This window comes from Panthera pardus, unplaced genomic scaffold (genome assembly GCF_024362965.1).
Source record: "Panthera pardus isolate Hobbes unplaced genomic scaffold, ASM2436296v1 HiC_scaffold_7, whole genome shotgun sequence".
Classification (NCBI taxonomy): Eukaryota; Metazoa; Chordata; class Mammalia; order Carnivora; family Felidae; genus Panthera; species Panthera pardus.
Window position 1 is genome coordinate 43,879,571 of NW_026527002.1, and position 15,932 is coordinate 43,895,502.

The 15,932-nt window shown below is 39.5% G+C and overlaps 1 protein-coding gene across 1 annotated transcript in view; it reads left to right on the forward strand.

Moving 5' to 3' along the window:
- ERICH5 (glutamate rich 5) overlaps window positions 1-15,344 on the forward strand; it is a 29,638-nt gene extending 14,294 nt beyond the window's left edge. The window contains exons 2-3 of the mRNA XM_019468043.2: window positions 6,446-7,471; window positions 8,930-15,344. Coding sequence (XP_019323588.2) covers window positions 6,446-7,471; window positions 8,930-9,042 — 1,139 coding nt within the window. The 3' untranslated portion in view covers window positions 9,043-15,344. The remainder of the gene's footprint in view (window positions 1-6,445; window positions 7,472-8,929) is intronic.
- Window positions 15,345-15,932: the final 588 nt, after the last annotated feature.

The window sequence follows — 15,932 nt, forward strand, 5'->3', positions numbered from 1 at the left end:
AATGCATCTCTCCACAATATTTATTATATAGTAATACAGATTAGGCACAGAATGTCTTCTGTGTGTGGACCAAAAAATCTCACTGCTTCAAGTTAGAGTGCTAGAAGAAATGATGTAGTACCTTCTTCTACCTCAAGGAGGTATATCTGGGATTCACAAAACCACACAGACAGAGCATGTGGAGATTCTTGGGTGAGAGGTAAGGCATAGGTACCAAGTCGTACTTAGTGAGGGAAGTAGCCATTATTTGAATTTCCATGCAGACAGTAAACTTTTTTTTTTCTGACAATAAACTTAAGGATGGAAGGGACCAGATCTTCCTTGTCAACCGCTGTAAACTGCTCAGCTCAGAAGAGGCATATTAGGCACTCGAATACTTGAATTCAGTGAATAAGTGAAATCAAAGCCAACAAACAGAATGAAAGAGATTTATTTATAAAAAGCTGCCGGTGGACTTTATTAATGCCAGTCAAGTCCTGCCTGACATTATGAATACTATCACATTATTGATCAATAATCACATTAAAAAAATTTTTTTTAATGTTTTTATCTTATTTTTGAGACAGAGACAGAGCATGAGCAGGGGAGGGGCAGAGAGGGAGACACAGAATCCAAAGCAGGCTCCAGGCTCTGAGCTCTCAGCACAGAGCCTGACGCGGGGCTTGAACTCATGACCTGTGCTGAAGTCGGATGCCCAACCGACTGAGCCACCCAGACACCCCTATCAGTAATCACATTTTAAAACTTACCATGGTAACGACACAATTCTGTAGGTTAACATTGACAGTTTTATAGTGTTTAGGGGACTATTTATCCAAGCTCTTTAATGTTGACGTTCATTCTTTCTGTTGCTCAGTTAGCTGTAATTTATTTGACAGGGGCCACCACTAGACCACACAGGACCTTTGTGAAATTAGAAAAAGATGCCCTCCCCGCCCCTGACACATGCAGCCTTGCAGCCTGCAGGTGCACAGAGGCTGGAGTTGAGCTCTCTCTCTCTCTCTCTTTCTCTCCCTCTCAGCAGAATGCCTTGTGCAGTGAAACCCGCACCTGCCTAGCTGTATGCTGCTCTCCCCAGTTTACTGAGTACCTTCTCACATCACACACCGTATTGGGGAATACGCATATTATCACCTCAGTCAATTCTCCAAAGAGGCCTGAAAGGCAGCTCTCATATTCCCATTTTACAGATAAGGAAACTGAGGTCTAGAGAGGTTAGGAGCTTGTCTAGATTGCACAGTTGAATAAACGGTGAAATCAAGATTCACATCCAACATCAGAACAGTCTGGAATGCACTGTTCCAGCTGAAGAGGAGGAAGATCAAACAGATCCAAAAATCCTACTTCCCTCAGCGGCTGGGGATAAAAACATTCTGAAGGATATGCAGTCTGGTGCCTGAGAGGAAGTGTTTGTGGCAACTGTAGACTTCATTGCTGTATTCTCTGAGAGGCGGTTTGAAATTACCATTTATTTTCCAACCTTTTCAGTTTTTTACTTCGATCTCTTTTTTTCTGAATAAGCTTACAGAAAGGTACCGATACTAGAATGAATGAAATTACCTTACGTGTCTGTTTGCCCACCATAATGTCTTCCTTTCTAGGGCCATCAAGTGAGGTATGATACCAGTGACGGCTAGCATGGACTGTCACTCAGTGGTGCCGGTCACTGTGCCGGTGCTTTCCACTAGCAATGTGATGCATGGAGTCCTCACAACGACTCTGCTGATACTGTTCCCATTTTACAGGTGGTGAAACTGAGGCACAAAAAAGGCTTAATCAGGGTAGTGAGTACAGGAATCAGGACTCGAACCCGCCACATTATGGGTGTTGTCTTCAAGGTCATATGATCTCTGCCCTGCCTTTTAGAACAGATTGTGCTTTTCTCTCACATAGGAAAAAAGAACTTTGGGGCTATTAGGTAAGAACTATTACCTCCAGGGGCACCTGAGTGGCTCATTTGGTTAAGCGTCCAACTTCACCTCACGTCATGATCTCACAGTTCATGGGTTCAAGCCCCATGTCAGGCTCTGTGCTGACAGGTCAGAGCCTGGAGCCTGCTTTGGATTCTGACTCTCTCTCTCCCTCTCTCTGCCCCTCCCTTATTTTCTCTCTCTCTCTCTCAAAAATAAGTAAATAAACATTAAAAAACAAAGGAGAAATAAAAAAAAAAAAGAACTATTACCTCCAAAATACATTCCTTTCAAAATTCAAGCAGAATGCAGTTAATTAATATAAATACAAAATGAATGTGGTGTCACTAAACTTTTCTCTTTTATTTTTTTTTTGGTGATTATTTTATTTATTTTTAATTTTTTTCCTCAAGTTTTTATTTAAATTCCAGTTAGTTAACACAGAGTGCAATATTATAGTTTCAGGTGTAGAACTGAGTGATTCATCACTTTCATACAACACCCAGTGCTCATCACAAAACTGCCCTCCTTAGTACCCATCACCCATCTAGCCCATCCCCCATCCACCTCCCCTCCAGTAATCCTCAGTTTTGTTCTCTATAGTTAAGATTTGGTGATTAAAAAAAAAAAAAGTTTTGGTGATCATTTTATTTATTTATTTGTAAAAGTTTATTGACTTATTTTGAGAGAGAGAGAGAGAGAGCAGGGGAGGGGCAGATAGAAAATCACAAGCAGCCTCTGTGCTGCCAGCATGGAGCCTGACGCAGAGCTCGAACTCACGAACCGCGAGATCATGACCTGAACCAAAAGCAAGAGTCAGATGTCTTAACCGACTGAGCTACCCAGGTGCCCCAAGATTTGGTGATCATTTTTAAGATGTTTTATCTCCTTTGAGCTACCTTAGAAAAATATTAGAGACAGTGACATTCTACTGTAATATTTCCCAGTTTGGCTGACTATTTTCAGGTTATATTATAAAAATATTACATGTCAAGGACATTTGCCTACTTCAAGTATATCAATAAGATTAGGAAAAGTACCTAAGAATGAAAATTGATACTGTGATCATGAGCATAAATATTCTAGTTATGGCAAAAATTGATAGAACACTTGAGTATTTGTGACACTATTCATGGAAAATAACTTTTTATAAAACTTTTGTTTTTGGAGAAGAAAACTTGACTTAGTCTGATAGCATAATATGTTTTTCAAAATATAGAATTGGGTGACTTTGGTTTGGGTGTGTTGACACATTCCCCCCCCCCCCCCCATGGCTTTCTCCTCTAGAAGAATGATGCCTTTAGAATGCACCCACAGCTGGCACAGTTGGATGAAAGTCGTTCATGTCATTTAACTGACAGTACTAATCACCGTAATAACTATTTTACCAGAAAATATAATTTGGCAGACATCTGTGATTAGTATACTAACACATTTCCTTGTTAATTTCCTTAGACAACCCTCACCAGAACATCCTTCGTGTGATCTGAATGAATCGTCTTGTCATAATGAATTATTTTGTAGGCCTGAGAAATCACTTTTATTAAGTTGCCTTAAGTGCTATTAATTTGAAAACCTTCTTCATGATGAGGCCTGAGGGAGAGGCATAGGATAGCCCTTCTCCCTATTCTGACATATGACCCCTGGGGGGCCCACAGCCAGGACCCTGAATTTCCCCACATCCTTCCCAAACTCTGCTTCTCCAAGCCTCAGCTTGAATTACTCTCCACCCAGGGCTTCCCACCCAGCCCCACAGGCTGGGTGGGAAATGATTTAGTGTGAACACATGTATTAAGAAGAGAAACAATTGGCAGTGAGTTGAATTAATGACAACACATAAACTGAGGAAGTGAAGACAATGACAATTATTATTTCAGGGAAATACAAAAAGAAATTTACGCAGAGTAAGAGCTTACTGTTTGGCTCAGTTCTTCCTAGCAGACATACTCATTCTACGGACATGCACTTGAATGTTGATTTACCCAAATTACAACATGATTACTATGTTAAATGATTGCTAATATATAGTTGGTGAATTGAAAGGAAATGTTAGTGTGTAATGGGAGAGGGTGTGGTGATAGAGGTAGGAGGAGAAGGAACCGAAGCCTTTATTTTCCAGAGTGGGAGTTCATTAAAAAGCCCAAACCGAAAAATCGTGAAGTAGCAATTTGCTTAGAGATATAGAAGAAAAATATCCCTTCAGACAGCTAAAAGAATTAAAATATTTGCCCCTAAGGAAGGGGAAATGGGAGAGGAGATCTGAGTATTGGTTGTGCATTTTACATTAGATAAGCGATATTCAGTATAAATGTATGCATATGTAACTGGGGTGAGGAGTAACTTAGGGAAAAAATATTAAAACAATTTTTTTTACATTTATTTATTTTTGAGAGACAGAGACAAAGCACAAGTGGGGGAGGGGCAGAGAAAGAATGAGACAGAATCTGAAACAGGCTCCAGGCTCTGAGCTCTCGGCACAGACCAGACATGGGGCTCGAACCCACAAATCGTGAGATCATGACCTGAGCTGAAGTTCATGCTGAACCAGCAGAGCCACCTACGTGCCCCAGGGAAAAAAGATTTAAAAAAAGAAGAAAAGAAAAACAATCTTTGGGGGGAGAAAAAGGGTAGAAGTATATCACCTAGAGGTCCATTTTAACATGTTGGTTTATTTTCTCTCAGTGTTTTCACCATCTATTTGTGATTTACTTTTTCTTCCTCCCCCTTTCCCTTCCAATCATTGACATTGCTATACTCATACTATATGTGAAATTGGTAGCTAACTTACTGAGCAGTTAAGTGCACGCAAGACCTTGTGCCAATACACATTTTATATGCATCATTTCGTTTGATTAACCCAACTGTGCGTGCCAATATTTTAACTTATTATATCATAAATATATTTTTTAAGTTTTATATATTTATTTTGAGAGAAACAGAGATAGTGTGAGAAGGGGAGGGGCAGAGAGAGAGAGAGAGGGAGAGAGAGAATCCAAGCAGGCTCCATGCTGTCAGCGCTGAGCCAGACGTGGGGCTCGAACCCACGAAACCACGAGATCGTGACCTGAGGTGAAACCAACAATGGGATGCTCAACTGACTGAGCCACCCAGGTGCCCCATAAATATTTTCTTATATTAACATATCATCTTCATAACCATCTTTTTTCATGGTGCAGTAATATTCCATCCAGCAGAATATTTATCTTTTCCCCAACTTATTAGACTTTTAAGTTGTTTTTAATTTTTGCTATTGTGAAGAATACTGAGATGATATATATATCAAAAAATATATATTTTCCTGACATTTGTGCTTTTAGGATAAATTTCCAGAAGGAGGATTACTGGGTCAAAGAGTATAATCATGTTGCCAAGTTGCTTAGCTGTCTAGGGCACTTTTGTGTTCCTCCTTTAATGTTGATGCCTCGTGCAGCCTTGAGATGGGGGGGAGAGAGAGATTCACTGCCATTTTACAGATGTGACAATTAGGAGCTAAGTCCCCAAGGTCACACAGCTGGGGGAAGAGCCAGAATTACAATGCATGGTTCCCAACTCTTTCTTGATTTCTGCCCCCCAGATGAAATGAAATGCAGGTTGAACTGTCCCTGCCACTTTCCTTCCCAGACATCTTGATCTTTACCAAGTGGAGCTTCTCCGTCATGGGGCCCTTTCCTTCCACTGAGGCCCATTCTGCTTTGGGAAAAAGTAAGACCTCTGTAGCAGCCCAACACCACACACCAAAATCTTCTAAGGCTAAGGGTGAGAAGGAGAAAGACCATGAGAAAAAGCAAAGTGAAATGTGCTTATTGAGAATGTGGGAATGTGTCTAAGGAGCAAACAAGAAAATATTGTAGTTTTGGAGGACATGTTAGAGCTGAACACAGTAAAGAAGTTTGACTTGGGGAATGTTTAGGTCATGGTATGGCCTCTCTTTACTCAACTATACACAGGACTCTCTCTTTTAAGTTTGTTTATTTATTCTGGGGGGGGGGGGAGAGAAGGGCAGAGAGAGAGAGAGGGAAGGAGAGAGAGAATCCAAAGCAGGCTCCACACTGTCAGTGCAGAGCCAAATGCGGGACTCAGTCTCACGCACCCTGAGACCATGACCTGAGCAGAAATCAAGAGTCAGACTCTTCAAGAGTCGGACACTTAACCGATAGAGCTACCCAGGCGTCCCACCACCGGACTCTCTTAAATCTACTTCTTTTTTTTTTATGTTTATTTATTTTTGAGAGAGAGAGAGACAGAGCACGAGCAGGGGAGGGTCAGAGAGCGAGGGAGACCCAGAATCCGAAGCAGGCTCCAGGCTCTGAGCTGTCAGCACAGAGCCCAACGTGGGGCTCAAACTCATGAATGGTGAGATCATGACCTGAGCCGAAGTGGGATGCTTAACCGACTGAGCCACCCTGGCGCCCCTTAAATCTACTACTTGATTGTGATATATTTTCTGAGGATAGAAACTAACCAAAAATTTGTATTTTTTCTTTTTCAAGTGAATATTCAAAAAGTAACTTTGCATATCTATTTTTCAACCATAGAAGAAAGTGAGTCCTGTTTTGCCCAACCCAAACCACATACTCCGGGAAAAGAATCATCTACTCTTTACGGCAAGGTACAAAAGGAAAGTCCTCCTCCATTAGAGAAGCTCAAGATTTCAGCAGCGTCTACAGCTAATGGTGTTAAATCCCTCTGGGAACAGCCCCTGGCAGATGATACTACAGACCCACCAGGACCTACAGAAGACGCTCAGCCTTTAGAAGGACCCAGGGAATCTGAGCCACTTCAGCCACATGTCAAAGATGATACTCCCGGAGCAGGAGAGAAGAATGACACGGAAGCAGTGACAGAGGCTCAGTCTTTAAAAGGAAATGCTGAGACTGAATCTGTAGGAAGAGATACCAAGTATCAGCCGTCGAGGATCACAGGAGAGAGGGACTCTCCTGGAGCAGTGGAAGGTACTGAGAATCCACAAACTGCCAGAGAGATGAAACCTCTAGGAACAGCGGAGAAAGTTCCTCCTCTGGAAGCAGCTAGAGAGCCACAACCTCAAGAAGCAATGGGAAAGGGTGAACAGACCCAGCTCCCAAAAACAGTTCCCAAGGAGAATGAATCTCCAGAAGGATTGGAAGGGGGTCAGTTTGTGGAAATGGCTGGAGAGCAGAAACTTCAAGAAACATTGGGAAAAGATGAGCAATCCCAACTTCTAGAAACAATTCCCAAAGAGAGTGAATCTCCAGAAACATTGGAAGGAAGCCAGTTTGTGGAGACAGCTGGAGAGCGGCAACTTCAAGAAACAGTGATAAAAGATGAACAATCCCAACTTCTAGAAACAATTCCCAAAGAGAATGAAACACCAGAAGTATTGAAGGAAAGTCAGTTTGTGGAAACAGCTGTAAACAATGATTTGCTCCATAAAACTCCTGACGGTCTAGGAAACATGGAGCAGATTCAACCTGAAGGAATAGTTGGAAGCACGGAGCATCCAGTGGGAATTCTAGAAACAGGAGCTAATATGGAAACGGTCAGGAAAATTCACACTAATGAAGAGGACCAACACATTGAAGGTAAAAGTGATGTTGTCCAAAATTCAGGGTTGTTTAGATGTGCTACGTAAGAGATCATCCCTGGGGATCTCTATTTCAGGGGTTTGAACTTCATTTTACCCAAACCAAAAAGACTTCCATACCTGAAAAACAAGCTCTTAGCTTTCTAGCAAAAATTTTCTAAACCATAGTCCGTGTCTGAAATTTTTAACCTGGAGTTTCATTGTTGAATACACTTGGATGTTGAAGGCAACATGTTAAAATTTCTGAGTTTTTCTGAGTTCGCTTTTCATCAGGCCCCATGGAGGGTACGAGGATCCAAAGTAAAGACGAATAGGTGGTTAGTGGGGGAATTAAGCTTCTAATGAAAGAATACCCACATAATGGATCTTACACTATAATTTTCATCTTTGCCAATCTTATCCTTAGAAAATTACGGTCAGTCTGCTTGTGTCCTCATATAGTCCTCTTGTCTTTCTGGGAAGACTGGAGGAAATGTATTATGTCTCGGTAAAATGTGTTTTTAAAATGTACCTCACCAGCATAAAACAAAGGGTATCCATACTGTTCTTTATTAGAATTATAATTTAAAAATAACATTTCTTCTGGGACATGATTTACATTTTGGTAAATTTTAGCTTCATACTACAGCATAATTAAATAAAGCACACATCTGTCTGTTTCTTGATTCATTTATTACCCCAGCAGTTTTTGAGTGCTAATCATATGCCAAGTTCTAGGGGTACAGGAGATAGGCCCTGTCCTCACGGTGCTCATAGGCTAGCGGGAAGAAGGCAGAATGGAAACAAGTTACCACAATCTATCGAGGTAAGTGCTTTAATGAAGGTATAGAAAAGTGCTCCAGGAAAAACAGGGCAGATGTACTTGTTGCACTAGGGTTAGCAAACTCAAGTCGTTAGGGCCTAGGATAATGACCGTGAGTGAAGCGAGGGGCACATGTTATGGCATGGGGAGCCCTGGGGACCGTGGTGAACAGGAGCACTGTCCTAGCAAAAGAGGCACCGCTTCTTGGCTCCATCCATGAGCATGGGGGTCAGTGTGGCCCATTCTGATTTCTTAGGGAGACAGATTTGTATCTACAACGTCCAGACTTTTAAATATTTGCAATCTTTTTTTTTTAATCTCTCTTTTTTTAATGTTTGTTTTTGAGAGAGAGAGAAAAAGAGACAGAGTGCCAGCAAGGGAGGGGCAGAGAGAGAGGGAGACACAGAATCTGAAGTAGGCTCCAGGCTCAGAGCTGTCAGCACAGAGCCCGACGCAGGGCTCAAAGTCATGAACCGTGAGATCATGACCTGAGCTGGAGGTGCCCCAGGGCAGTTGCCTTTCTAGATACCATCAGAGAAATTTATTAATTTGACCTAAAGAGCAGAAACTGCCCCACTGGAAGTCAGCTGTGAGGTGCTTTGTTGTCAATGATAAATGAGAGTATCTTAATATCTCCTTTGGTTACTTTTCCAGGTGAGACAGGAGAAAAAGTTGAAACAGAGATGGAGGATGAGAAAGTAAGTGAAGGGACTGGAACAAAAGAAGAAGAAACAGGGGAAGCTGTGGACCTTTCAGCAGCCATGTAGATGGATGTGGTAGCAGAAGGATGAATAGGCACAGGTGTTGTGATAGAAAATGTAGTGAAGTGTGTGACTTCGGATCTGATTGTGTCTATAAATGTCTATGTGTTTTATACAAGGAGTATGGTTATCATGTTCTTGATTACATTGTTCCATAAAACTGCTAAGCTGTAAACAGTTTTCTCAGGCACTTAGAATAGTTATACATTTAGAACTACAGTAGCCACGGCCAGTAAGGACTGGGGTATAGGATCACTGAAGAGTGTGAGGGTGTTTTCTTCACTGTGGCAACACGTCCATTCGGTTCAGAAAATGACACCCTAAAAAGAAAGTATAAACCTTAGGTGTAGGTGGCTAGAGAAAGGAGTTAAATTTTAGGGAGCATATGATAATCAAGTAACACAGTTATAATTACAACGGGATAAGAATGAACAACAACATCAGGGCAAAATATATCTAGTGGGTTTTTCTTTTTTATTTCGTTTTTTTTTTTTTTTTTTTTTTTTTTTCCTGTTGCAGAATTTAAAGCTGGTAGGAACCTACTCACCTTAAGTCTGTCTACTACCATAGACTCTTATTTATGTCAAAGGAGTGCAGTCTCTGGTGCTGTTGCAAGATCAGGCATTTCCACACTGAAAGGCTACACGTTTTTCCAGGTGCCATTTTAAATCAGTTGTTGATTTTACACTTATGTGAAGCGTTTCATTGGTGTTATCCTTTTAACTGACATTAAAGGCGTTTGAAACTTATTGACTTAAACGTATTTCAGAGACAACAGACAGCAAGAATTAAAACCTAGATTTGCTGCCTATGTGGAATTTATTCCCTGGGTCCTGTTTTGTTTTGTTTTTCAGATTGCTGTGGCTTAATGTTAGGCTTTAGAGGTAGAAAGGAGCTAAGAAATCAAGATTTAGAAACCATTTATAATATTGCATTAATGTGAAAATGATGCACCATTGAAAGTTACTTTTCACGAATTCTTCCTAAGTTGCCAAGGGATTTTGGTAAAAGATTATACATGAATATAGTAATGACAATAGCAATCTTGTCTACCATTGAGGACCTGTGTTTATGTATATCAGGATAGAATTATATTCTGGAAACATTTTCTTTCCTTTTCTTATTTGTAAATGTGTATTTTTAAGATAACTGCTCAGATGAATTAACTAGACTCTGTTATTTTTAATTTTTTTTAAATTTAGTTAACATATCATGCAATATTGGTTTCAGGTTTAGAATTCAGTGATTCATCACTTACATACAGCACCCAGTGCTCATCACAAGTGACCTACTTACTACCCATCACCCACAGCCCATCTGCCACCCACCTCCCTCCATCAACCCTCAGTTTGTTCTCTGTTGTTAAGGTCTCTTGTGGTTTGTTTCCCTCTCTTCTTTCTCACCACCCCCCCACCGTTCATCTGTTTTGTTTCTTAAATTTCACATATGGGTGGAATCATATGGCATTTGTCTTTCTTGGATTTGACTTATTTCACTTAGCAAAATATATTCTAGCTCCATCCACATCATTGCAAATGGCAAGATTTCATTCTTTTTGACGGCCGAGTAATATTCCATTGTATATAAATAATCTCTTCTTTATCCATTCATCAGTAGACTCTTTTACTTTGGCTTTTATATTAAAATGACTACTAAGACGACTTGTAATTAATTTCAAGAATATAGCATACAGGGAAGAATTATCTTTATTCTGATTTTAATATTAGTTTATGTTTCTGACTTTAGAGTTGAAGTAGACAACAAGAGGGGGTACTTGAGTAGATGATGTCCCCCTTTCTGCAAAGTAGCTCGATTGTGATTTTATTGAGACCAAGGACTGTTTTGTGTATCTTTGATTCAGGCATTTATCTCCTTTCATGGAACATTATAGGCACTTGATAAATATTTGTCAAATCAATACATGAATAATAAATACCCATTTATGTTTAATTCATTAGAAAAGAATATATTTAAGATATCAATTTGTGTAGCACTAACATTTTCTTGAGGGCTGCTCAAACTCAGCAATGTGCTATATATTTGGTGTAGTTTTCTGAAAACAGCAAAATTTTGAGGTCAGGAAGTGTATAAATCAGAACTGATGTAACATCTCTCAAGCTGACTTTTATAATCCAAAGGTGTTTTTCCTGACCAAAAGGTATTTTTATACAGATATCTAGTAAGTAGAGAATGACAGAGCTCAGTGTAAAATATATCTGATCACCTTAAAAGGTGGAATTGTACTTTGTATCAAGTACTAAAATAGTAAGATTCATTTACTTAATAGACATAAAGGTCCATTCTCCGTTGTGTGAATTTTTTTTTTAATCATTAACATGTGTTAAAGAGACCTATTCAGAACTGATTCTTGAGAGAACTCGTTCTCAAAGGCATTATTATATAGTTGTAATATAAAAGTTTTCAAATTGTTTATTAATCCTACTTTTTCCACGAATTACTAAAATAATTTATTCTTAGAAAATTTTGGAAATTTGTATAAATTTCTGGTGCTTTTTATACTTTTGTCTTTCGCCTTTAGTGTGGTTATTAAGACATTTTTAGAAACCGTTCTCATTCTCTTAGATAATATTAGTAAATTTTTATTCAAAACCTATAAAGAAAATTAAAATGTTCCATAATATTTGAATATTCTAACATTGAAATATTTCTTCTAAATAATTATTTATTTTTAAAAATAAAATGAAAGTAATAAGTGCCTGTAGTAAAATTCAAATAATACGGAAAGCTATAAAATGGGCAGCGAAGTTCTTCCTCCCATATCTTTTAGTCCTTCTATGAAAAGATAATAAGGTTTCTTGCATATAGTTCCACAAAAAGGTAATGTACATGCCATGCTATATGCATAAACCAAAACATGAATGTATATTTTCATATCCACATTGTAAAACACAAATGAGAATTTACATAGGCTTTGTATTACGCAAAGTGCATGTGAAACCACGATTCTGTTCTTTCCTGTGTTTAAATGTTTCCCTTTTGCCTAAGACTAGTAGACAGCACACCCAAGTGCTCTCTGCTTCTAAGTGCTCAGACTCTGAGAGATTATTAATTTTGCCCCAGATTCAAAATGCACAAGTTGGACAAAAGGCTTGAACTATTCATGATGAATTAATAGAGAAACTACCTTTGGGGCTGGATTCTCTCATCCTGGGGGGCTGTCTGGCCCCAGGATTGTAGCCCCGTTTGTGTTCTACCAAGATAATCTCAGTATTTTCTATACCTAACTGGGAGGGAAATGGTGAACAAATGATTTGCCTGCTAGCATTCCCAATAGGGAGTGAACGTTTGCATTTACCAACAGAGGGTGCCAGTAGCAAAGCTAGGAAGTTCCTGGTCTGACTCAGGAACACTGGGCCAGAAGTGCTCTGTACCCAGAGTCTCCCGGGGAACCACAAGATAGGAGTGTGTGGTCAACCTGTGACCTTACTGCCTTTTCCATTTCGACTTTGGAGTAAGAGCTCCTAGCATAGCCTTGCGCAGTCAGAACACCAACGTGCCTCCTAACAAATGCTTTGTCCCACACTTGGCCTTGAATTAAGAATGGCTTTAAAAGGAAAATGTTTTTCCCACATTTAACTAATCTGATAGTGTTGGGGAGTCATCACCAAATAACCTTGACTGGGTTTACATCTGTGCTCTCTTGGAAAATACAAAAGCTTGTTAGAGCACCTAATATCACAAACATCTCATTTTTTTTTTTTAACATTTATTTATTTTTGAGGGAGAGAAACAGAGCACAAGTGGGGGGAGGAGCAGAGAGAGAAGGAGACACAAAATCTGAAGCAGGTTCCAGGCTCTGAGCTGTCAGCACAGAGCCCGACACGGGGCTTGAACCCACAAACCATGAGATCATGACCTGAACCAGAGCCGGACGCTCAACCGACTGAGCCACCCAGGCGCCCCACAAACATCTCATTTTTATAAAGATAATTTGGCGACCTACCTGTGAATTGTTTCACAAATGTCAGCAGTGCGAACATCATAAAGCCACCTACATTTGGAAGGGAGGAGAGAATGACCCTCTTCTTTTTCTCTCCCCACACTGCACCAAATAGCAAGGCAGAGGTGTGTCTGAGAAGTTAAAAGTATTCATTTACAAGATATCCTTTAATCTGAAACTTTGTCAGCTCTCCTCTTCCTCAGAGTTTATAAAGTTAACGAACATTTGGTTATAATACAAGGTTTTAATTGCAGGAACAGAATCCGTGTAATTCCAGAGAGCAGATGGCAGGTATGGAATTTCTGTGTTCAGTTCTTATTCCGGTCAACAAAAGCTAGGGGACTCCCCAGCATTACTAACCCATGTAGAATCAAATCGGAGGCCATTATTAGCTTTATTCAGTAATGCCACTCAGCGCATTTATTGGGCAATATTTGAGATACTGCAAGCTCACAACTGTATTGTTATTTTTGTGCCTAATGAAAGAAGTCTCCAGACATCAAAGCCAGCCTTTTACCCCTTTGGTTTCATAATGTGCTCTTATTGACATGAATAAACATGTTACTCCTACCCATTACTGGGGACGGAGATCAGTAAGCCTTACCAGTTTCCGGAAAGAGTTCTGAGAAACCAGTTAGGGATACTAATTTTTTTTTGACACTGAAGTATACTTGACAAACATTGGTTTGAAATCTGCCTCAGTTTTTTTCCTTGTAGAACATAAATGGCTTTCAAATTTTTCTTAATAAAAGTAACTGTAGCAAAATATCATTTGTCTGATTATATAAATTGATGAAAAAAGTAATGCATATTATATTGATTTATACAACCGTCATTCCAAATACCTTTACAAAAATTTTTTTAACGTTTATTTTTGAGAGAGAGAGAGAGACAGAGCATCAGTGGGGGAGGGGCAGAGAGAGAGGGAGACACAGAATCCGAAGCAGGTTCCAGGCTCTGAGCTGTCATTACAGAGCCCGATGTGGGGCTCGAACTCACAAACCGGGAGATCATGATCTGAGTGGAAGGCAGAGGCGCAACCGACTGAGCCACACAGGCACCCCCAAATACTTTTTAAAAAATTACCCGGGGCACCTGGGTGGCTCAGTCAGGTGAGCGTCTGACTTTCGCTCAGGTCATGATCTCGTGGTTCATGAGTTCAAGCCCCACATGGGACTCATTCCTGTGAGTGCAGAGCCTGCTTCAGATCCTCTGTCCCACTTCCTCTCTGCCCCTCCCCCGCTTGCGCTCTCTCAAAAATAAATAAACCATCTAAAAAATTACTCAATGACAAGAGCAGAGGCTTTCTATGGCAGCTGTACTGTGGTAGGGTGACTTTGGGTTGGCAAGAGTTCAGCCCCAGCACCAACTAGGAAGTCACAAGGTCCACAGGTGACTTTCTAACCATCACCACACTCATAGCCGTTCTGTGAGGGGACAGACAAGTAGTTTATTTCAATTACAGATATTTCTTCTTTAGTGGGTCAGTACGGATTTATTTCATGTTTTCCGGGTATCAGAGTTTTGTTTAAAAAGTGTTTTTGGCAAAAGTAACACTGGTAGTGCCTAAGTATTTGAATGTGACACAATGATTATTTAGGTAATAATTGCAAGGAAAGATTTACTATGAAATAATCACTTTTTTCTTAGTGTGAAATGAGTACATGTTCACGGTAGAAACTTCAGATAATATAAACCTTAAAAGATGAAATCTAAATATTACACATAATTGGTCAAAACTCACGTTGATGTATATGAGGGGTTCTTCTTTTTCTTCAGTATTGGAATACAAAGTTAGCTAAGCTCAGCTATGGATAGAACTTTAAGTCTATTGAAGGGTTGAGTGCAGCATTTCCAGATTTTCCTCATTGGAATCTACTGGGGATAATAGGTTTTAGAGAATGTTCCAATAATAAATATGTGCTATGTTAGTAAATACTAATTAGTGCTATATAGAGAGAAGCTATGCCCCAGTATGTTAGCACTTAGCTGGCCACAATTTATGATAAATACTTTTTTTGATATCTTAGGGAAAAACACTGAAACTTAATATTTTATTTAGAATCATTTTTAATACTAACTGCTAACCAAATGTTAAAGACTGTAAGCTCTTCAGAGGGCAGGGATGGTGCCCTACTGAGCCTAGTATAAATTTGGCACTCAAATATTTTTTGATGATCAGTGCTCTTTAATTTTATATAATCTTGATGGTTTCCTCAGAACTGAATATAACTGGCTGTAGGGGAAAATGTGGCCAATTTTTTTAATAATTATTTTGTACCGCTGGTTCAATATTTACAATTTTGATTGAATATGTTATTAGAACTAATAAAGTGTTTGAAAATGTTTTGTGGTGTATTTTTTATCTGAAACAATTTTTTATTACAGAAACATACAAAATTACTTTTGGCTCTTTGTGTCCTTCAGAAAGAAAAGTATTCTTTAAATTACACCCTCTGTGAAAGGTAAGGAATTTGACAATAGCAGGGAAATATCTTTTTAGACATCTCATGATCATTTAGTGGTTGCACATTTCAAAAAGATTGCTATTTCTGTATGTTTGAAAGATGAACTTGAAATACATGTTCCTTTTCACCTTTAACAAAATCTAGTGATTCTCTTTCAGTATGAAAAGAAGACTCAAAATCCCAACCCAGCCACTAACAAGTTAATTAATTTGGGTAGCAGCATTTTATTTCCAGCTTTTTCATTCTAGGGTTTGAATTGAAGCCATGACCTATTTATAATTATGCCCCTTAGACCCAGTCTGGCTTGTGTCTCTAATTTCCTGGCTACAGTGATTGGTTTAAGAATGGGCCCCTAATCTGAGCTGGACCAATCAGAGGCTTCTCTGGGACACTTGCCAGAGATACCAGGAAATGATGCCTTAATGCTGGAGTTAGGACCTTGGTGGTCTGTGTGTCTGGGCCTGCAG